Source organism: Grampus griseus (genome assembly GCF_964374135.1).
Source record: "Grampus griseus genome assembly, chromosome: 11".
NCBI lineage: Eukaryota > Metazoa > Chordata > Mammalia > Artiodactyla > Delphinidae > Grampus > Grampus griseus.
In genome coordinates, this window is record NC_139005.1 from 17,260,111 (window position 1) to 17,282,893 (window position 22,783).

General features: G+C 39.3%; 1 protein-coding gene across 1 annotated transcript; it reads right to left on the reverse strand.

The window, feature by feature from the left end:
- Positions 1–2,202: 2,202 nt before the first annotated feature.
- On the reverse strand, positions 2,203–17,892 carry LOC309829394 (sulfotransferase 6B1-like; the record flags this gene model as incomplete). Its single annotated transcript, XM_082665241.1, is given in 7 exon segments — positions 2,203–2,406; positions 2,582–2,676; positions 12,218–12,344; positions 16,014–16,080; positions 16,082–16,133; positions 16,136–16,195; positions 17,748–17,892. Coding segments are annotated over 7 exon segments (750 nt in total).
- Between the last annotated feature and the right edge of the window lie 4,891 nt (positions 17,893–22,783).

The following is a 22,783-nucleotide window of genomic DNA, read 5'->3' on the forward strand; positions in this document are numbered from 1 at the left end:
TGTAGAATAAGCTGTATGAATACTGAGTATTGCTAATCATACCTCAAAGGGAGGTGGTGAAAGACGTCAACAGAAGTATGGGACTCCACTAAGGATTAGAACTTCCTCATTTCTCAGCATCCTCTTTACCATGGTCCCTCCCAATATCTTCCTATTTCTCTCCTCTTTGCTCATTTCTTTTCTTCATGCATCCTTTTCCACATCCTGTCTTCCCTTTATCATCCCTCCCCCACCCCTTCTAACCTTTCTCTTCACCCTGCCTTTCTCTAGCTCCCACACGTTTCAATACTGTCCTCCATTCTCACCCTTCTTAAGAGTGGTCCTTCATTTCTATTCCTCTCCTTAGCCTCTTATCTCTTTAAGCCCCTCCTGAATGTGGCTTCCATCCCCAATACTATAGAAACTGCGTTCCCAGAATTCACAAATGGTAAATAAATGGTCATGTTTGACCCTAGTTTTCTTCCTAATTCTGGCTGATTTCTTTTCTTGGCTTGTCTTGGGCTGTTGATGTCGGGGTCCCTAGGGCTCTCCCTTCTATCCATTTCTTCACTAGCCCTTCCCACTCACCCCGAACAATTTTACCTAATTCCACAGTCTGCTGATGCCTCCTAAGCTGACCTCTCAGCCGAGCTGCACCCAACAGTGGCTTGCTGCCCGTGCCCGAATTATGACCCTCAATGCTTCTTCACTTGTACTATTACAGCAACATTTTAACTGCACTTTTTCCCTCTGTTTTCACCCTCTTCTAGTCAGTTTTCCACTCTGACTCTATGATTTTCTAGCACACAGGTCTGACCATTGTCAGGTCCCTTCTTAAAACAGCAAACAGACCTCATGATGTCCATCAAAGCCTTTGCTCTCTGTCCACAGTCTTTCTCTCTCTCATTCTGCTTCACGTATCATATACTACTTTAGCACGTGAGACTACCTGCTCCTTCTAGAAAATATCTTCTAATTCCATGGTCGTTCTGAGATTTTCTTCTTGCTGTTAGCTCTTGCTGTAACATATTTCTTCCTTGTCATTTTCCTAGTAAAATCCTGCTCGGGCTTCCAGTCCCAGATCTGATCTCCTCACCTACTTTGCTAGGCAAATATTTTCTCTCCCTTACTCATGTTGCTATTCACATTTGCTCATACTATTAGTATGGTTGCTATGACCTTGTATTACCATCTAGATTATGATCTTCTGAATGACAGGTCTGTATTTTATTAAATTTTTGAAACTTAGTTTTTAGAAAATAGTTTATTAATAAACATTTGGTAAATTGAATTCTCTCCTCTCTCTTAGCCCTGGGTTTCCAACTATCAGGAAATAAAAAATGAACCACAAAAAAGGATAAAAGTAATTTGCAAAGTTAAGATAATATCTGATTTACATGAGTTGGCCAGCATTTGCTTTGGGAGTAATTATATTCAGTTGAGGCAAAGAACGGAAATAAATGTGTGTTTTTAGTAAGAAACCTGAGTACATAAGTACAAAGAATTTTGTCTCTGTAAGTTATGAAAAATCTGAAAAATGTTAAAACATTTTCTCCCCAGATGTGTATTAAAATTCACATGGATTTCAAAACAATTCTATATCCAGATGTACTCAACCTGCTTCTAAAACGTCAGGAATTAGTGGAGAAGATTTATTTTCTTCTCTCTGTGTTTCCATGCAGAGGGACATCCTTAGATAACAATCCCAGCTTCTCTCTCCACCCCTTCCTTACTCCTGCAGGGTGAGTTATTTGATTGGTGAGGTTAGGAAAATGCACTGGTCACACTCATCAGCTCTCTTCTCTCTCCTGGAGAAAACATGAGTTATGTACCACTCTGTGCCATGCTCTAAGTGCCCTGCCCCAGCGGGGGTCAGGACTGCATTTGAGCGGCTGTGACTAAATGAGTATGTTTGTAAAATTCAGGGTTAGTTATTAGCAATCACACTAGGCTGCAGACCTGAGGCACATTCTTCACATAGCTTTATCATTTCTATCTGTTTGACACCTGTGTCTATCTTTCAATTGGTTCCTAACTGGGCCTGGGAATGTCAACGTCTGGAAAGAATGTAGTTCAAAAATTTCACTTAATAAACTTAATAAACATTCACTGAGGGATGCCAATGTGCAATCCACTGTGCAAGGTATGGGGTGTACAAAGGTGAAATGAGAGACTAAAAATGGTGAAATGCAATTACTTCCAGATGGAAGCCCAGACAAAGCATCACATCTCTGACGTACCTTTCCTAAATACCAGGTTCCTATTAGATGTGAGGGCACAGATCGTATGATTTGGATCACAGTTTTCTTTGGCTGTATTATTTTTCATTTCAGCGAATGATGTTTTCCAAGCAATCTGATTAATTTCACCATCACTCATACTTAAACCAAGGAAAGCAGTTATTTTCTTTATGGTTTTAGAAGGATCCTGAGCAAAAAGCAAATAAATACATATATATATATATATATATATATATAAAGTATATCTCATCAAAACACTAAATTCATTCTCTGAAACCTGAAAATGGAATTCATTGATTGATTTCCTGTTTTAACTTAATTCTACTTAAATTTTCATCATTGAAATGGTAGAAAGGACTTACTTTCTTCATTTCTTCATAGGATATAATTAGAATGTTCTTAGCATTTTTGTGTTCTTCCCAGCTTAAAACGTGATCAAACCAGGATCCATATACGACTAGAAGAAAAGTGAATTGTTGTGCTAATATTAAATGTTATAAAAAAGCTTTCATTGAACATTATCACTGTGCATCCCTGGGTTCTTCGCACTTCAGTGAAGTAGTCAAAGTAAGGCACACACGTATTAGACTCTGGAGGGCAAGAGTTTTCCTTCAGAGAGCTCAATTTCACTATTTCAAATAAATATAATATTGTGAAATGAAGCTGGATGGCCCCCTCTTTTAATTAGGCTGAGGTGTTTTTTTCTTATTTTTAGTAAATATTCTTTTATCATCAGAAGGGACAGCAGAGGGACTTCCCTGGTGGTCCGGTGGTTAGAACTCTGTGCTTCCACCGCAGGGGGCGCGGGTTCCAGCTCTGGTCAGGGAACAAAGATCCCGCAAGCCACGAGGCCAAAAAAAAAAAAAAAAACAGTGACAGCAGGACTACAAAGATACATATTTTCCCAAGAATTGTGTTTTGATATCTACCTTGGATCTTGGGAGAAATAGGGAAACCATAAGAATTTATCATTTTCTTCCTGTAAAATGACATGCTTTTCATAATAATAAGTTCTTAGTACAGAAAGTTTATAAACATCCTCAAAACAAATTCTGTTCACTTACCTTAGCTCAAGGCTGAAAAATACAGTCTTAGAGATTTCTCTGTAGTTGATATTATTCCTTTATCGTTTCATTAAATTGACAGCCTTAAAAATCTCCAGGGTTTAAAAGAAAAATATTACAAATGGGACTTCCCTGGTGGTGCAGTGGTTAGGAATCCACCTGCCAATGCAGAGGACATGCGTTCAACACCTGATCTGGGAAGATCCCACATGCTGCAGAGCAACTAAGCCCGTGCGCCAAGATCCCACATGCTGCAGAGCAACTAAGCCCGTGCGCCACAACTACTGACCCCACGCACTGCAACTACTGAAGCCCAAGCACCTACAGTCCGTGCTCCACAAGAGAAGCCACCACAGTGAGAAACCTGCACACCATAACAGAGTAGTCCCAGCTCGCCACAACTAGAGAAAGCCCACTCACAGCAACGAAGACCCAACACAGCCAAAAAAAAAAAAAAAAAATGTTGTATGCCACAGCAATAACCAAGTTTCTTTGTCAATTGCATTGTAATCAGATCTTTAACTGTGGCTTCTTAAATCTTTTGTCATTTGTAGACAGTTATTGTTTGTACTCTGATGCTTTTGCAAAAATGCTTCATCTTCAAGATTCACAGGAGGAACCTTCTGACAAGTACAGGTTTCTGATAGCTTTCAGATTATACTGCTGAACTGAAGAAATTAAAGAAATCTAATGGAAAATCTGATAGCTTAATAAAACTGTTAACAGAAGATTAAGATCAAGGATTAGTCACATAGGACTGAACAAACTGATGAATATGGTTATAATTTTTTAGTTTTTGTCTGAAATATTACTGGTTTTCAATCTGTGTTTTGAGCTATAAGGAAACCCTTCCCTTCAAGCTAATTATGACTTACAGCAATTTGGTAAGTTGTACCTTTGTAAGTAGAATTGAAATATTTATCTTTTCTCTCTACATGACCCCTCCAGAAATTGGAAACTCTTAGGTTCCCAGCAGCTTTATCAGGTGAATATGAAAGGCTGCCTCCTGGCAGGTGTAGGAATCTTGGGATATTTGGGGGACTTAAGAGAAGAGAGGAGTCCATCCAAATCTATAGATATCATAGGTGGAATCTGACGTCAAGCCCTTGGTGTGGCTTTCCTGGCCTTGAGAGGCCTTTTTAAAGTTCAATTTGATATTCTTTATAAAAAGTTCCAGCAGAGCCACCTTAAAAGAATCTGTATGATCAATTACACTTATGTAAATAATCAAGCCGAGTTTATTAAAACCAGACTTATTTTGCAAATAAATTAGTCTTAATTTGGCTACATTTGGTAGAAATGAGGGTAATTTTAGTAGACATAGAAAAAAATCATGTTGGGTTTCCTTGGTGGTGCAGTGGTTAAGAATCTGCCTGCCAATGCAGGGGACACAGGTTCGAGCCCTGGTCCGGGAAGATCCCACATACCGTGGAGCAACTAAGCCTGTGCGCTACAACTACTGAGCCTGCGCTCTAGAGACTGCGCACCACAACTACTGAAGCCCGCACGCCTAGGGCCTGTGCTCTGCAACAAGAGAAGCCAGCGCAGTGAGAAGCCCACTCTCTGCAACTAGAGAAAGGCTGTTTGCAACAAACAAGACACAACACAGCCAAAAATAAAATAAATAAAATAAATTTACCAAAAAAAATCATGTTTTAGTGGACATTAAGTTCTACGGTTGTTGTCTTTGAGATTTTTTGTATTTACCACCTAAGACTCACTTCTCAGACGGCTCCTTCTTGCTGTGTTACATTACCAGAAAGACTTTTTTCTGAAACTTACTATCACAGTAACCTATCTTTGGAAGAAGAATAGATGCCCCATGACCTGCAACCAGGACACTGTGCACGCTGGAAAAGACGTCAGTTAAAGGAATCTTTACAGCCACGTTGGGAAGAACCCTATCAGGCTTCCTCTCCTGAATGAACTGCAAATCCTGTTTCTAACACCTGACTAAGACCATCATTACCAGACCAGGATGAGAAGACAACATCTGAAGTGGACAGCTGACCCAAGATGCTGGACAAGGCTCATATAGCAATTACTCTGATAGCTGTTCATACTTTTACTGATGAACCAAATGTATTTCTTCCCTGGACTCAATTGTTTTCCAATTTGAAAAAGTTAATCCAATTGCTGTGTTTGTGGCCAACTGCCTGTGTCCAATACTCCTAGTTTACCTTGGTAGATTTATCTTCTCCAGGATTCTAACTGGATGGCTCTTAGAAATTTTATTTTAGAAGAAAGAAATTCTAGTTTCATGCAAGCTAATGCTACCACCAGTATCAATAAGTGAGACCCTCTTACCTGACCAACTAATGACACTTGTTCTGAACCTGGCCATAAATACTCCTTTACACTAAATGTTAAATACTGGGTAGCAGTGGATTTATGGAACAAGTTTATGGCCTTGGCTTCCCCCAGGTTGGTTAGGAAGATGCACAACTGATTTCTTTTGGGCTCAAGGTCACTTACAGGAAGCCTTGAGACAGCCCCTGCCAATCTGCCTTTAATGTGAGCATGCTGGGTTTCGATGAGTTTTCCAATGGTATGACCATTTGGCTGTGACACTCTTTTCTTCACTAGGGATAGAAGATATCATTAATCACATGTAGGCTTTAACAAAATTTACTCAGCAAGCTTTGAATGATAATAATCAAGCCATTAGCTTGCTCAATTTGGAAGTCTCCATGATGAGAAAAGTGGTCCTACAGGATTGCATGGCCCTGGATATTCTAACTGCTTCTTGGGGGGGAACTTGTGCTATAAAACATACTAAATGTTGGGTTTTTATACCTGATGGGTCTTCTAATGTGACCTGTATTATGACACATGAAGAATCAAATTTCCCCTATGAAAGATCCTCTTCCCAATCTAAGTGAAATACTAGGGAAATGGTTTGGTTTAGGAAGATCTTGGCTTCAGTCTTTACTAATGACATTGTTACTCCTATTGGCAATTTTGACTACAGTTTGTGTGATTTATAAAGCGATAGTTTCTTGCCTCTCAAGCTGTGTATCAACTTCTACTAAGATAATGATATCTAAACATGAAACTGTCATATCTGTAGTTCTCTATAACTTAATGAATGTGCACAGTGCACATGCAAGGTAAAATTGGCACCAGTCCTACTGGACAACTTGGAATTGACTGTTACTCTTGACTGTCATATATCTTACTAGTACAACCCCCTAAAAGGAAAGAAAGAACCGAGCTATTAAGACCTGACATCAAGGGACATGGTGGACTCAGGCTAGGTAAGCAACCACCCTGGCATCAAGGGACCAAATATATGATTACCTAATGCTTTCTATTAAAAGATTAATGATCAAAAGCAGGAAACTGATGAATTAAAATTCATATTTTATGGCAAGATGAGAAAAATTTAAACATAAACGTTTTCTCTGCCTGTTTGGAGCTCCTCCCTCCCCTTTAGAGTGTCTGCATTAACCAGACATCCTTAGGAGAAAACATTCCTTCTTAATCTTGTAAGAAGTCACGATGACTCATGACTCACTTTGTACGTGTAGATCTGGATCTGTAAACTATCAATAATAAGTCATTTGACATATAACCCCTTGTCTCAAAACTTATATAACTGTGCTTTGACCTCTAACGGATGGAACTGTCCTCAGAGCTTTCTGAAAGACTGTCTCCTGGGTTTTAATCCTCAGATTGGCTTAAATAAAATTTTCCATTTTTTCTTAGGCTATTGATTATTTTTTTGTCGACATCTCCTTATCACCCAAAGATTTAATACTAGCTTATGCCTCAATCATAAAAGAGCTACTCTACTAGTGATTTCCTGAAGATCTGCTGACTGCTGATTCATTTTAATAAACATTTATTAAGCCATTATTGTCTTCCAAACATTGTGCTATACGTTTAGGACATTAAATCTTTGAATAAATTGAAGTATAATTAACCCAAACCAACTGCAGTTTTTCATGACTTCAGCTCCTGGGGAAGCAAAGGGCAAAAAACTAACGTATTATTTTTGGCTGTATCATATGGCATGCAGGATCTTAGTTCCCTGACCAGGGGTCGAACCTTTGTCCCTTGCACTGGGAGCACAGTCTTAACCACTGGACCACCAGGGAAGTCCCATAATGTATTTTTAACACAAGAATTTCCAGGACTACAGTGGTATCATTATAGTGTTAGCCCAATTTTCTGCTCCATGGGCCCAGAAGACTATGTAATAAGAATCGGTGCCAAGAAGAGCTGCCCTGATACAATCTTCAGTTACTAGCAATCTCACTGCTATTTCAATGACTTACATAATACTTTATCTTAGAATTACCCAAATTACCATATCAGTGGTAAGAAGTTTATCTTCTAAGAATGGCCAACCTTTTCCACGGCACAAAACACATGGTAGGAGAAAGATTGATTTTCTCTCAAATTTAGGAAGTCTCTAGAACCCCAGACTATGCTCATAGTCTCAACCCGCCTCTCCACCTCCCCTCAGCAGCTACAGCCCAGCCCTGGTGATTAATGTCACTGCCTAGAGTTGCTGATGCTATGGAAGCTCCCAATACTGTCAGGGGAGCCCATGCTTCGATAGCCAGGAGGCTGAGGAGGGATAGAGACCCAGTGCCATACCCAGTGATTAGATGTAATTGACCTTGTCCATTATGGTTTTTCAGTAGGAAATATATTCCAACATGCCCGAAATAGATTTAAGAATAAACTTTGCATAATAGCCTGATCATAATTTGAGACCCAGCTATTCTACTGACTAATTAATTTATTCTCCACCTTGTTCCAAAAGGACTTAAGCCAGCCAAAAGAATCTAAAGAAATTCACTGCCTGTGGCTGCCTTACTAATATAGGGAATTACAGTTTTGGTTCATTTTTTAATCAGAATCCTCATTGTCTAGGTCATGAGTAGACCAATGGCTTTAAAGAAAATACAGCTTCTAAAACAGATTTGAAATATTCCTTTAATGGAAAATGTTTTTCTGCACATTGTTCACAAAATTACAGAATTATTCCACCACCTCCTGGCCTTAACATATGCCTGGATGGCCCCTCTTCTGCTATCCAAAATTACTCATTCCTCTGAAATGCCCCTAAATAGAAGTTGCTCTTTCTCAACCAACCCGTGTGTCTTAGGGTCTGGAGAGTGAGTCAGAAATCTCACTGCTTCCCACCCACTTCTAGAACGCCTCCCTCCTACAGAATCCAGGCTCCTTTGGGAATCATGTTTTTGAATATACTACTCTTTCCATCCTTGTCTCAGTCAGAAATCAGCCTTGGGATCTCTCTCCCACAGTCACTGAAGATTCTGATTTTCGACCAAAATCTTAATGGGTAACTTCTACAATCTCCTATTCTGACCATTTTTTTCACTTTCTTCCTTTTATTCATCCCCTCAACAACTGACTTGCCAATACCTTCTTATTTGCCCTCTAATTGTTTATTTCAACCACCAAAAAGCACCCAGTGTTAAACTAAAGCATTTCCTCTTCTCTTCCTCTCTCTCCTTGCTGCTGAGTTCTGCTGAAGAAATTTACACAACTCTATGTATTTATACCACTGCAAATTCATTTTTCCAACTTGAAGGGCTCCAGAGCTGCCTGGCAAACCTATTTGTCCTGCATGAACACATTCTCTTATTCTTCACATCAGCTATTTCAAACCTCCCACATTTCCTGCAAACCCTGTGCCCTACTCTTATATCCAGTTATAATGAGGATCTTAGTTTCTAGTTTCTAGAAAGTACTCTGATGATAGATAACTGTGCAGAAAACAAAACTCGCTGGGATGAAGTGGCCTAGGAAATATAAAATTCTAAAGTTGTCTCCAGTTCTAATATAAAACTGGACAGGGGGCCGTAGGGGGAAAAAGTAAAATGCTAATACTGCATTGAGAGATTAATCTGTCAGGATGTTGCCAGAACGCAATTCATAGTTATTATGTAATTTGAAAACCTAAAGCGTATTTGTAAACTGAAAGAGAAAATTAAATGATTAGACAAGTGTGTAGCTATGCATACCTTTACTGTCCTGTCTGGTCATATCATGTGTATTTATGTTTACGGTTTGGAATTGGGTACAGGGTATCATGATGCCTCAGTCATAAGGTAATCTTTCTGGATAAATATCTGCTTGTAACATTTCCACCCTAATGTGAAACTATGTAAGTCTGTGTGTGTTTAAATGTCTACGTTTAATAGAATAAGTGAGTAGGTTTCTACAGGAAACTTTAGCCATCACATAATTATAACCTCTAAATAATTCTACAAAATAGATAGTTTTGTTAGTCCTATTCTACATTAGGAATCTGAACCTCAGAACAGCTAAGCTACTTGTCCAAAGCCATACAGGGAATAAAATAGAGTCAGGACTTCATCCCAGTTCTTCTGTCTCCGTAGCCTGTTCTTTGTAATATATCATGTCATTTGCACATAACCCTCCCCTCAAATAGACACTGAAGAACATCCCTGACACGCAATCACATACATACAAACATCCCCTACCCCGCACACACAGGAAAACAAATACCCTATCTTATAAATAGTAAAAAGGGAAGCTACCACTCAAATAAATTTAACTAAAGCTTTAGCGGTTCAGTGACTATTCGTCTTGTGACACAGTTGGCCTAGATTGGATTACGTGACTGTAGAATACTTACAAGTCAAATCCCTATGAACTCAGCGAAGAAGGTGTGAAAGAATCATCTGAAATACTTTTTCTGACTACACTCTGCCCTTCCCAGATATTCTGCCAGGACTCCTGACAATGGTAGCAAAGGTAGATGCTCCGTGGTAGCTAGTTTGCTTCCCTGCGTGTGGCCTGGGTTGTGGCTGCCCTCATAGACAAACGATCTCTACAACAGGAGCAGGCCCTAGTCAGACCATACCCAGAGGAAGCTTTGCCTTCCGGCACGACATAATAGAGATATCGCCAAAGGAGAGCTCATGCAGTGCTAAGGGGTGGTGAACCAGTCTGTAATAGTTGGAGATGAACACAGCTTTTCTTTTTTTGAGGAAAAGCAGACTCAAGATCTGTTTTTTTAAAAAATAATTTATGTATTTAAACTCTGCTTATTCCAAAAATGGAATTGAGGCAGAGTGAGGCACGCTAACTATCTTCAAATATTTAGAAGGCGATCAGGTGGAAGATGAATTAATGATCGGGGACAGTTTTTTTGCTGGACGAGTTAAGGCACAGCGGTCAGAGCAAAGATTTTGGAGCTCACACTTGAATTATATCTTGGCTCTCCTCCTTATTAGTTATGCATCTGTGGATAAGATATTTGGCCTCCCAAGGCCTGCATTCCCCTCACCTGTAAAGTGAGGATAATAAGATCTACCTCATTTGTTCTAGTGAGGATGAAATGAGATCGTGTTTTCATAGCACTTAGCTGAATGGCTGTATCACATGGTACACGCACAATCTATATCACATGGTAAGATTTTTTAAAACATCTTAGCAGTACCAATATTGAATGTGTTGCTTTGGGGCAAGAGGGAGGGGTGTGAACTTGTTGTCGAGGGTAAGAAGTTCAAGCTTAGCCTCTACAATTCCTGGGGATGTTGTAAAGGTGATTCAAACATCAGGTGGGTGTTTTAACCAGATGACCTTTAATATACCTGTCATTTCTGAAATTTGATGGTTCTATCAAATATGTGCCATTAGATAGGGAGCAAAATAGAAAGAGGAGTTGAAACAGTGTGAGCACAGTATATTCTTCCTTAGGGACTACAGCAAAACAAAATATTAAACCCTGTAGCTGGGACTTCCCTGGTGGCGCAGTGGTTGAGAATCCGCCTGCCAATGCAGGGGACACGGGTTTGAGCCCCAGTCCGGGAAGATCCCACCTGCCACGGAGCAACTAAGCCCATGCGCCACAACTACTGAGCCCGCGTGCTGCAACTACTGACGCCCATGCACCTGGAGCTCGTGCTCCGCAACAAGAGAAGCCACTGCAATGAGAAGCCTGCACACGGCAACGAAGAGTAGCCCCGGCTCGCCGCAACTAAAGAAAGTCTGCGCAGCAACAAAGATCCAACGCAGCCAAAAATAAAAACAAACAAAAAAAAAACCCAGTTGCTGGTGAGTTTCCAATGTCCTCATGTTAAGGTTATGCTTGCTGTGGCCTCTCTTAAATTAACAAGTAAAAGCTTAACAATTTGCAAGTAAAACAGTGAAAGTAGCAATTAAGTCCAGTGAGAGATAAGATCCTCAGGGAACACACCATTTCTAAATCATGTCTCTTCTAGATTCTGAATCATCTTGGTATATTATTTTTGTTTAATGAAAGCCTTGGGAATTCAGAAGAGTTTTTGTTTTGTTTTGTTTTCTGTAAGTGCTCCAGACACCACTGAGTCAGGGAAAAAAGAATAAATCCAAAGGTCACACATGGTGGCAGGCCCAGCATGTGCTGCGCAGCTCAATAAATGATGTATCACTGTGGTGTTTTCAGAATAAATTACTTTCTGCCAAGTGTTAAGATGGCAAATTCTTTGTTATAATTGGGGAATTGGGTGTGTGTGTGTGTGTGTGTGTGTGTGTACTGTTTGACTTGTTTTATTTTCTGTGCAGGTATATATAAGGCATGTTTCAAACTACCTGTCTAGCTTTCAGCTGTATCTCACTGTACTCTAATCAGTGAATAATTACTTCACTGAAAAGACTGATGGTATATGAAAAAAAGAAATGCTTGATCAGAATTAATCTGTTCTGAAGACATTAAAACCAGCTAATAAGTCATTGCTCTTATGTACTTACTACCCATTGGTGATTAGAAAAACTGTGAGGGAGCAAAGTGAGAAAGAATTTGCTTAGAAGAAGCAAAAGAATAATCTATTCAAATCTATTTCTGAAAATAGGCAGTTAGGATTCATTTGAACTTTTGGAAAATGCTTTCATTTTGGGCAGAAATATTCCCTGTATATTATGAATAAAAATCATTGTTGTATTTACCATCTCCTCTGAGGAACAGCTCAAACAATTCATGCCACGTTTCAATGCCAGGGAGATTAGGGTTCTCTCTGTAGTAGTGGAAGAGTGAAACAGCTGTATCTTTTGGATTCCTAGTGATGTAGATAATCTGTTAAAAAAATATATCCATTTATTTTTGGAGGGAAATAGCCCCAACACAAAACATTTCCTAAAAGAAAGTAGCAGCCAAACTCACCTGTGCAAGTCACAACTTTTTGGTAGATTCAGCTGATTATTAAACACAGACTTAGACCAGTGTTTCTCAAAACTTAAGGTGCAAAAGGTGCATAAAAATCATCAGGGGATCTTGTTAAAATGCAGATTCTCATTCCGAAGTTCCAGGATGAGGCCTGGCATTCTGCATTTCTAACAAGCTCCCAGGCGATGTTGATGCTGCCAGCCCACTGACCACACTTTTTGAATTTATGTGACAAAATTTGTAGTAATATTTTAGGGGCAGACTTGGAGAGACTCTACTCATTTGAAGGACGAGATTAATTTTTTAATATCCATGTATTACAAAACATGATTTACATACAAGAAGATTTCTTACAAATTGTTCATATTTATAGGAAGAAGAATGCTTTGGAATTCCTTTTTGTACAATTTGATCCTCCAAAGAGCAGGGAATCTGTGATACCCTCCCACTTTATACAAATACTGCAACTGCAAGTTAATTTGATTCAATAAATATTAATTTAGTACCTATTATATACCAGGTAGTGTGCAGTGTTCCAGAGGCAAGGAATAATGAGCAAGACAGAAATGATTCCAGCCCTCTCAAAACTTGCAGTCAAGTGAGGGAAGCAGATAATTAAACACACTCTTGACAGTGCAGTGTTACGAAGGCTATAACAGCGAAGTACAGAGAGCTTTAGGAGCATGTAAGAAACCTCTGGAAACCAGTGTGAGAAGTCTGGATGTAATAGGACTGTCCTCAATCATGGTCAGCATCGCTTGAGTACCAGATACTCTACTTGCTTTTTAAGTGAAAATCAAGGTGGACGCATTTTACTTAGATAAGGAGGTTTTCACTGAGTCATTTTTAATACATATCTTTCCCTACTGTGTTCACAGTCCAGGTTGTGACCCTAATGCACAGCATCTGCTGCTCTTTACTTGAAAGATACACAAAGACCATGATACGCAGGAATGAAGAGCCACCTTTAACCCCACCATTATCTTCTCTTCATCCCAAGAGATAATTGTGGAGTAACCCAGCACCTCAGGCTTCCTCTAAATGCCCTAAGCTTCCTGAGCAGATTCACAAAACCCCAAGGCCCAGAGATGACAGTTTAAAAATCCACTGCCTTAACAAAAAGGAATAAATGGCCAAATTTTAAACCTTAGACATCCAGATGGAGACTTTTTTTTTTTGGTAGAGAGAAGAATTTTTTAGGGCCTTTGGAGAACCCTCCCTCAAAGTTGCATGTCAGTACGATCCAGTGGGAAGGGCAGTGCAACCCATTAACACATATTTTACCAAAAGAGGTTAAAAGAATGTGTTCTGTAACTATGCATGGTGACGAATGTTAAGTAGACAGTGTGGTGATAGTTTCGCAATACACATGAATATGGAATCACTATGTCATACATCTGAAACTAATATACTGTTATATGTCAATTACACTCAATAAACACGCAGATGTAGAGAACAATGTATGGACACCAAGGGAGGTGGGGAAAGCGGTGGGGGCGTGATGGGATGAATTGGGAGATTAGGATTGACATATATACACTAATATGTATAAGATAGATAACTAATAAGAACCTGCTGTATAAAAAAATAAATAAAATTAAATTAAAAAAAAAACCACACACACACATCAAGGATGTACTCTAAGAAACTGTAAGAAACATTAGGGGGAGGTTGAGGGATATGAAGGGAAGGCAGAATAGTACTCTGGAGAAAAAATTAAATATTAACTAAATATTTAAAAAATTAAATTTTTTAAAAAATTAAAATTCTATTTAAAAAATTAAATATTAACTTATCATGAAATGAGCTGAAAACATAAATTTCACGTAAGAAAGTTGGGAAACATTATAAAAGGAGAGACAAAGGTTAGAAATAAAATATAGGAGGCCAAGTAGGGTCAAGAGCTGATAGGGAAAGATCAGAGGAGGAACTTACTCTCTGACTGGCCCTCCTGGAGCATTTAAGGCTTGTCCATCCCCCAAGCTCTCAGGGCGTGGCCATCAACAAGAGGGGACAGGTCATCCTCTAGGGACACCAAGGGCAACCAGACAGTGTCAGTCCCCATTAAGGGTCACACTGAAATGATTGTACCTTCAGGCTGTACTGTTAGTGTGGTGGTTTTAAGACGCACCCTAACCTATCTGAGTTTCAGTTTCTTTACTTATAAGAGGAAAAATACCTACTCTTGTCATTGTTGTAATGTTTATAAAGCACAGCTTAATCCCTGGTAGCATTTTTTATCAGTTTTACTGTATTGCCCTGAGTAAGGGTAATTGAGCTTATCAGACTCCTTTCCTCCCCAAATCTCTCTCTCCTTGTCTCAGAGACAGTCTGTTTGAAATGAAGATGCTCCGTTGAGTCAAAATGTACTCAGGTTAGTATACTTTCACCTGTTCTGATAGATTTGCTTGGGATAAAAACAAAACTTCACGGCATTTGCCTCTCATTGTGTCTACTTTTATTTGGGTGGAAGAGTAGATATGATGCACATGGAAACACTGTGGTCGCAGAGTTATAATCATCGGAAGATCTGCTTCAATTTATGCACATTTGGTAGGGTTTTTTTTGTTTTTTTGAGAATATGGCTGACATTGTATAAAGAGGCTTCATTACTGGGAAATTGTTCACAGTGGACACATGCATCTTGCCTTTGCTTTACAAATATTATTCTCTTTTTTTTCTGATCATGCATTTCTCCATGAAAACAAATTTGAATAAGAAGTATATGAAGATAGAGATATTCTTTAAAATTAGAAGTAACTTCTTTGGGTTTTTTTTTGGCTCTGTTGGGTCTTCGTTGCTGCACGCAGGCTTTCTCTAGTTGCGGCGAGGGGGGGCTACTCTTCCTTGTGGTGCCTGGGCTTCTCATTGCCGTGGCTTCTCCTGTTGTGGAGCACAGACTCTAGGCGCGCGGGCTTCAGTAGTTGCAACACGTGGGCTCAGTAGTTGTGGTGCACTGGCTTAGCTGCTCCACAGCATGTGGGATCTTCCCGGACCAGGGCTCAAACCCGTGTCCCCTGCATTGGCAGGCAGATTCTTAACCTCCGCACCACCAGGGAAGTCCCAGAAGTAACTTAAAATAATAATGTGGGGACTTTAAAAACGGCTTGAGGTAAATATTCTTTAGTGTTTTATATTATAGTTTTATTTTTTATTCTTTTCCTATATAATCTTTTGCAAAAATTATAGATAAAATAATTAAAATAAAATTATTAAGGCAGTTTTTCTTTCTCTAGACATCAATATTTAAAGTAAAATGACTCAAAGCAGATTCAGAATAGAATAAGACATTGTCTAGCATAATTACAGTTGACATACTGATTCAGATTTCTTTCATTACTGAAAGATAATAATTTTTTATGAGCTAGATACTGTGGTAACACCTATACACTCATTATCTTGTTTCATCTTCATCACACTATATGAGATGAATATTATTATCCCTGTATTAAATGAGGAAACCAAAGCTCAGAGAGCATCAGCAATTTTCAAAGGTCACATAGCTTGAAAGTGACACAGCAAGAATCCAAGTGCAGGTTTGTGTAACCCCGAGCCCCTGCCCTTAACCATTGAACTTACCTTGCATTGTTTTTGTTTAATATTCATTGGTAGCACGTTGTAGTTCAAATGCGGTGGGATAACTCTTCTCACAGTACATTTTTAGCTCTTCAAATTTAGAAATGTCTCCCAATTCAATAGAGGTGTTAGGGTTATTCTAGCCTTGGTAATATTCTCAATGGTTTTTGCAATCCAGTGAGTGCCTTCATAAGAAAATAAAATGAAATGCATTTTATAATTAAGTGATACTCGAAATGAATATAGAAAATTAGTATGAGGTTATAAAAGCAATGAATGCATTAATTTTGTTATAAATAGTTATCACCTCTTGACACCAACTGAAACCTGTTGAAACCTTTGAGATGTTAATTCACTTTACAGGAGGAATCACATTTTAAAGAGCATGAAGAGTTATGAAAAGAGTTATGAAAAGAGTTATGAAAGAGTTATACTGTTTCCCCAGCTTGAAATACTCTTCTATGTTACCACTCACTTCTAGTACCTTCTCTAATTCACAAACACACAGATCTTTTTCATTCACGATTCCTACCGGTCCTGCAAGCGCATGCACCTTGCTGTATTAAAATCTGTCTTCTGAATCCCCACTCCCCTCTCAGAATTGCTCTCTCTTTCTGTCCCTTGGAAGCAGCACACACCAGAAGAGAGTTGCCACTGCTTGCATTCATGTCGGTCTCCCTATTTCCCCCTTGAATATAGACACAGGATCTTATCTTTGTTTGTATGCAAATACAGAGTAGTTGCGCAAACAAAGCGTTTGAACAATGAACGAATGCCATATTCAAAGGTCATGGAGATGCATACCTACTACCATGAAGTCTGGAAGAAATATCACTTTATGTTTACCTAAAGCAAATGAAGATATGCTCCAGTGCTGTAGACTATAGTAAATTGGAGCGAAGAGGTAGAAGTTTGGGTGGGGAGGGTGTTTCACTAATTTGAAAGCAATGCCCATAAAGGGTTTAAATGAGGCCTAGTTTCCATTTATCTCATTGTAAGTCCAATTAGATACAATATCAACAAATTTACAATTGACTAAATATTTAAGCAGTGCTCTCTTTAACACTATATGTTTTAAATTTAAGAAAATTTTAGATTATAATGTTAATAAGTCTTAAATATGTATAATTATAATAGTCATATACATGTGACTCATATAGTAGTGATATTTGCATTATTTTAATTAAACATACTGATTTATTCTGATGAAGAAGAGAGAATACACAGCTTTGTGTTGTTGAAAGGGACCTCCTGGCAACTAGTGGAAGATGTCAATTTATAGGCACCAATACGTCCAGTGGAAGCCTTAAATATGGTTGTATATGGTATAAATTAGCCACCTGTTCTTATCAGCCCAGAAGAAAACAATTATTTATAAATCAATCATTAAGTACAAATTGAACAAAAAGTATTTATTTATCACTATGCCTGGCTCAAAGTATGAAGAGAATTCATAATGTTATAGATATTATGCTTATTATATGTATTAACATCTGTATGCCTTCATGAATAAAACAGAAACGAAAGTGTAGTAAAGCTCTAATTTCTCCAGTTGAATTTTCTCAAAGCACATCTTTTGGCTTTCTAATGTCAAGATTTTTCATTAAAATAAGCATTTAAGGTACTCTAATTTCCTGTGGAAAAACTCTGAAAAATAAATGTTTGATAAAATTTATTATTATGTGTATTATTATTATTGTTTTTCTACATTATAAAATACATTAAAATAAGCTTTACCAGATTTTGGATAGGACACCAGAAACACATCATCTTCTCTTGTCTCAGAAGAATCCAGGGAATTTAAAAGTTCTTCTGAAGACATAGTAGAAAAGAGGATTCCCTTGAATTTATGAAGAACACTCAACTGGCTCTCGGATGTCATGTTTCATCAAATCAATCAAAAAGTATTTACTAAACACTAACTTTACACAAGGCACAGAGCAAGGGTTGTCCTTGATTTTAATCCTAGCTCACTGGCAATGTAATCACTGAGCTGACATTCCAGTCAGAGGAACATATATATATCTTTTGCAATTCTTCACAAGAGTAATTTTTAAACGATAACTGAGCCAAAGGCTACTGTGAAAATGATGTTATCCTAATTTTGCTGATAACACACGTTACAAAATATTCCCTCCAACTTGACTCAGATAGTTTACATACACAGCTATCAAGTTATCAGAGTGTAATCATTATATTAAGGGACTCAGGTTCATCAAATCCTTTGTCCTAAATAAGGAGAGACTTTTAGTGGCTATATGGATTATATCATTGTGGAAGTGACTGGAAAAATTGAGCTTCTTCTGGCTAATATTAACACACAGTAGAGGAAGCAGCTAGTATTGCATTTCAGGAAGAAAAGAGGAATCGAGTAAGAAAATATAAATTTTTCTAGGAATTGGCAGATAAATCTGTGACTAAATATAAACCCCACAGGAAATACTTTAAATAAAAAGTACAAAAGATAATATGGGAATCAGGAAACCCAAGCAAAAAACAAACAAACAAAAATCTTGAGCTTTCATGTACACAGGAAGTTTTTTGGTTGAACTAATAAACTCTTGTTTGAGTCATTCTTAGCTTCTGTCACCAATATTGTTATATTCTGGATTGAATTAGATATAGCAATGAAGTGCCCAGTTACTTCAATGAACCACAATTGAATCTTTTTTGTTTGCTCGTCTAAACATTAAAAAGAAATGCACACCAACAAAGAAATAATCAGCATTTTAGTTGAGCACAAAAAAGTAGAGGTCAATTGTCAAAGAACTAATTGAAGAAGATAAAAATGGAGTTGAGGAAGATGGCGGAAGGGTTAGACGCGGGGATCACCTTCCTCCCCACAGATACATCAGAAATACATCTACACGTGGAACTGCTCCTACAGAACACCCACTGAACGCTGTCAGAAAACCTCAGACCTCCCAAAAGGCAAGAAACCCCCCCCCCCCAGGTACCTGGGTAGGGCAAAAGAAAAAACAGAGACAAAAGAATAGGGACGGGACCTGCACCAGTGGGTGGGAGCTGTGAAGGAGGAAACGTTTCCACAAACTAGAAGCCCCTTCCCTGGCGGAGACTGCGGGTGGCAGAGGGGGTAAGCTTCGGAGTCCCGGAGGAGAGCACAGCAACAGGGGTGCAGGGGCAAAGCGGAGAGATTCCCGCACAGAGAGGATCGCTGCCGACCGACACTCACCAGACGAAAAGCTTGTCTGCTCACCCGCCAGGACGGGCGGGGCTGGGAGCTGAGGCTCAGGCTTCGGTCAAATCCCAGGGAGAGGGCTGGGGTTGGCTGCCTGAACACAGCCTGAAGGGGTTAGTGCAACACAGCTAGCCGGGAGGGAGTCCGGGAAAAGTCTGGAGCTTCCGTAGAGGCAAGACACTTTCTGGTGTCCTAGTGCGCGAGGGGAGGAGATTAAGAGCGCTGCTTAAAGGAGCTCCAGAGACAGGCGCTAGCTGCGGCTAAAAGCGCCAACCCCAGAGACGGGCATGAGACGCTAAGGCTGCTGCTGCAGCCACCAAGAAACCTGTGTGCGAGCACAGGTCACTATCCACACCCCCTTTCCGGGGAGCCTGTTCAGCCCGCCACTGCCAGGGTCCTGGGATCCAGGGACAACTTCCCCAGGAGAACGCACGGCGTGCCTCAGGCTGCTGCAACATCAGCCGGCCTCTGCCGTCGCGGGCTCGCCCCGCACTCCATGCCCCTCCCTCCCCCCCCCCCCGCCCCCGCAGCCTGAGTGAGCAAAAGCCCCCGAATCAGCGGCTCCTTTAACCCCGTCCTCTCTGAGTGAAGAACAGATGCCCTCAGGTGACCTACGCGCAGAGGCGGGGCCAAATCCAAAGCTGAACCCGGGAGCTGTGCGAACAAAGAAGAGAAAGGGAAATCTCTCCCAGCAGCCTCAGGAGCAGCGGATTAAAGCTCCATAATCAGCTTGATGTACCTGCATCTGTGGAATACCTGAATAGACAACGAATCATCCCAAATTGAGGAGGTGGACTCTGAGAGCAAGGTTTATGATTGTTTTCCCCTTTGCCTCTTTTTGTCGTCTGTATGTGTATGCTTCTGTATGAGATTTTGTCTGTATAGCTTTGCTTTCACCATTTGTCCTAGGGTTCTGTCCGTCCAATTTGGGTTTTGTTTTACATTTTTTTAAAAAAATTTTCTTAATAATTATTTTTTATTTTAATAACTTTATTTTACTTTATCTTACTTTATTTTATTTTATCCTCTTTCTTTCTTTTTCTCCCTTTTATTCTGAGCCGTGTGGATGAAAGGTTCTTGGTGCTTCAGCCAGGAGTCAGGGCTGTGCCTCTGAGGTAGGAAAGCCAACTTCAGGACACTGGTCCACAAGAGACCTCCCAGCTCCACGTAATATCAAATGGCAAAAATCTCCCAGAGATCTCCATCTCAACGCCAAGACCCAGCTTCACTCAACAACCAGCAAGCTACAGTGCTGGACACCCTATGCCAAACAACTAGCAGGACAGGAACACAACCCCATCCATTAGCAGAGAGGCTGCCTAAAATCATAATAAGTCCACAGACACCCCCAAAACACACCACCAGACATGGACCTGCCCACCAGAAAGACAAGATCCAGCCTCATCCACCAGAACAAAGGCACTAGTCCACTCCACCAGGAAGCCTACACAACCCACTGAACCAACCTTAGCCACTGGGGACAGCCACCAAAAACAATGGGAACTACAAACCTGCAGCCTGAAAAAAGGAGGCCCCAAACACAGTTAAGATAAGCAAAATGAGAAGACAGAAAAACACACAGCAGATGAAGGAGCAAAGCAAAAACCCACCTGACCTAACAAATGGAGAGGAAATAGGCAGTCTACCTGAAAAGGAATTCAGAGTAATGACAGTAAAGATGATCTAAAATCTTGGAAACAGAATAAAGAAAATGCAAGAAATATTTAACAAGGACCTGGAAGAACTAAAGAGGAAACAAGCAACAATGAACAACACAATAAATGAAATTAAAAATACTCTAGAAGGGATCAATAGCAGAATAATGGAGGCAGAAGAACGGATAAGTGACCTGGAATATAAAATAGTGGAAATAACTACTGCAGAACAGAATAAAGAAAAATGAATGAAAAGAACTGAGGACAGTCTTAGAGACCTCTGGGACAACATTAAACGCACCAACATTCGAATTATAGGCGTCCCAGAAGAAGAAGAGAAAAAGAAAGGGACTGAGAAAATATTTGAAGAGATTATAGTTGAAAACTTCCCTAATATAGGAAAGGAAATAGCCAATCAAGTCCAGGAAGTGCAGGGTTCCATACAGGATAAATCCAAGGAGAAATATGCCAAGACACATATTAATCAAACTATCAAAAATTAAATACAAAGTAAACATATTAAAAGCAGCAAGGAAAAAAAACCAAATAACAAGCAAGGGAATCCCCATAAGGTTAACAGCTGATCCTTCAGCAGAAACTCTGCAAGCCAGAAGGGAGTGGCAGGACATATTTAAACTGATGAAGGAGAAAAACCTACAACCAAGATTACTCTACCCAGCAAGAATCTCATTCAGATTTGATGGAGAAATTAAAACCTCTATAGGCAAGCAAAAGCTAAGAGAATTCAGCACCACCAAACCAGCTTTACAACAAATGCTAAAGGAACTTCTCTAGGCAGGAAACACAAGAGAAGGAAAAGACCTACAATAACAAACACAAAACAATTAAGAAAATGGGAATAGGAACATACATATCGATAACTACCTTAAATGTAAATGGATTATATGCTTCCAACAAAAGACACAGACTGGCTGAATGGATACAAAAACAAGACCCATATATATGCTGTCTACAAGAGACCCACTTCAGACTTAGGGACACATACAGACTGAAAGTGAGGGGATGGAAAAAGATATTCCATGCAAATGGAAATCAAAAGAAAGCTGGAGTAGCAATTCTCATATCAGACAAAATAGACTTTAAAATAAAGACTATTACAAGAGACAAAGAAGGACACTACATAATGATCAAGGGATCAATCCAAGAAGAAGATATAACAATTGTAAATATTTATGCACCCAACATAGGAGCACCTCAATACATAAGGCAAATACTAACAGCCATAAAAGAGGAAATCGACAGTAACACAATCATAGTAGGGGACTTTAACACCCCACTTTCACCAATGGACAGATCATCATAAATGAAAATAAATAAGGAAACACAAGCTTTAAATGATACATTAAACAAGATGGACTTAATAGATATTTATAGGACATTCCATCCAAAAACAACAGAATACACATTTTTCTTAAGTGCTCATGGAACATTCTCCAGGATAGATCATATCTTGGGTCACAAATTAAGCCTTGGTAAATTTAAGAAAATTGAAATCATATCAAGTATCTTTTCTGACCACAACACTATGAGACTAGATATCAATTACAGGAAGAAATCTGTCAAAAATACAACACTACTTAATAACCAAGTGATCATGAAGAAATCAAGGAATACCTAGAAACAAATGACAATGGAGACATGATGGCCCAAAACCTATGGGATGCAGCAAAAGCAGTTCTAAGAGGGAAGTTTATAGCAATACAATCCTACCTTAAGATCCCGGAAACATCTCAAATAAACAACCTAACCTTGCACCTAAAGCAATTAGAGAAAGGAGAACAAAAAAACCCAAAGTTAGCAGAAGGAAAGAAATCATAAACATCAGATCAGAAATAATTGAAAAAGAAATGAAGGAAATGATAGCAAAGATCAATAAAACTAAAAGCTGGTTCTTTGAG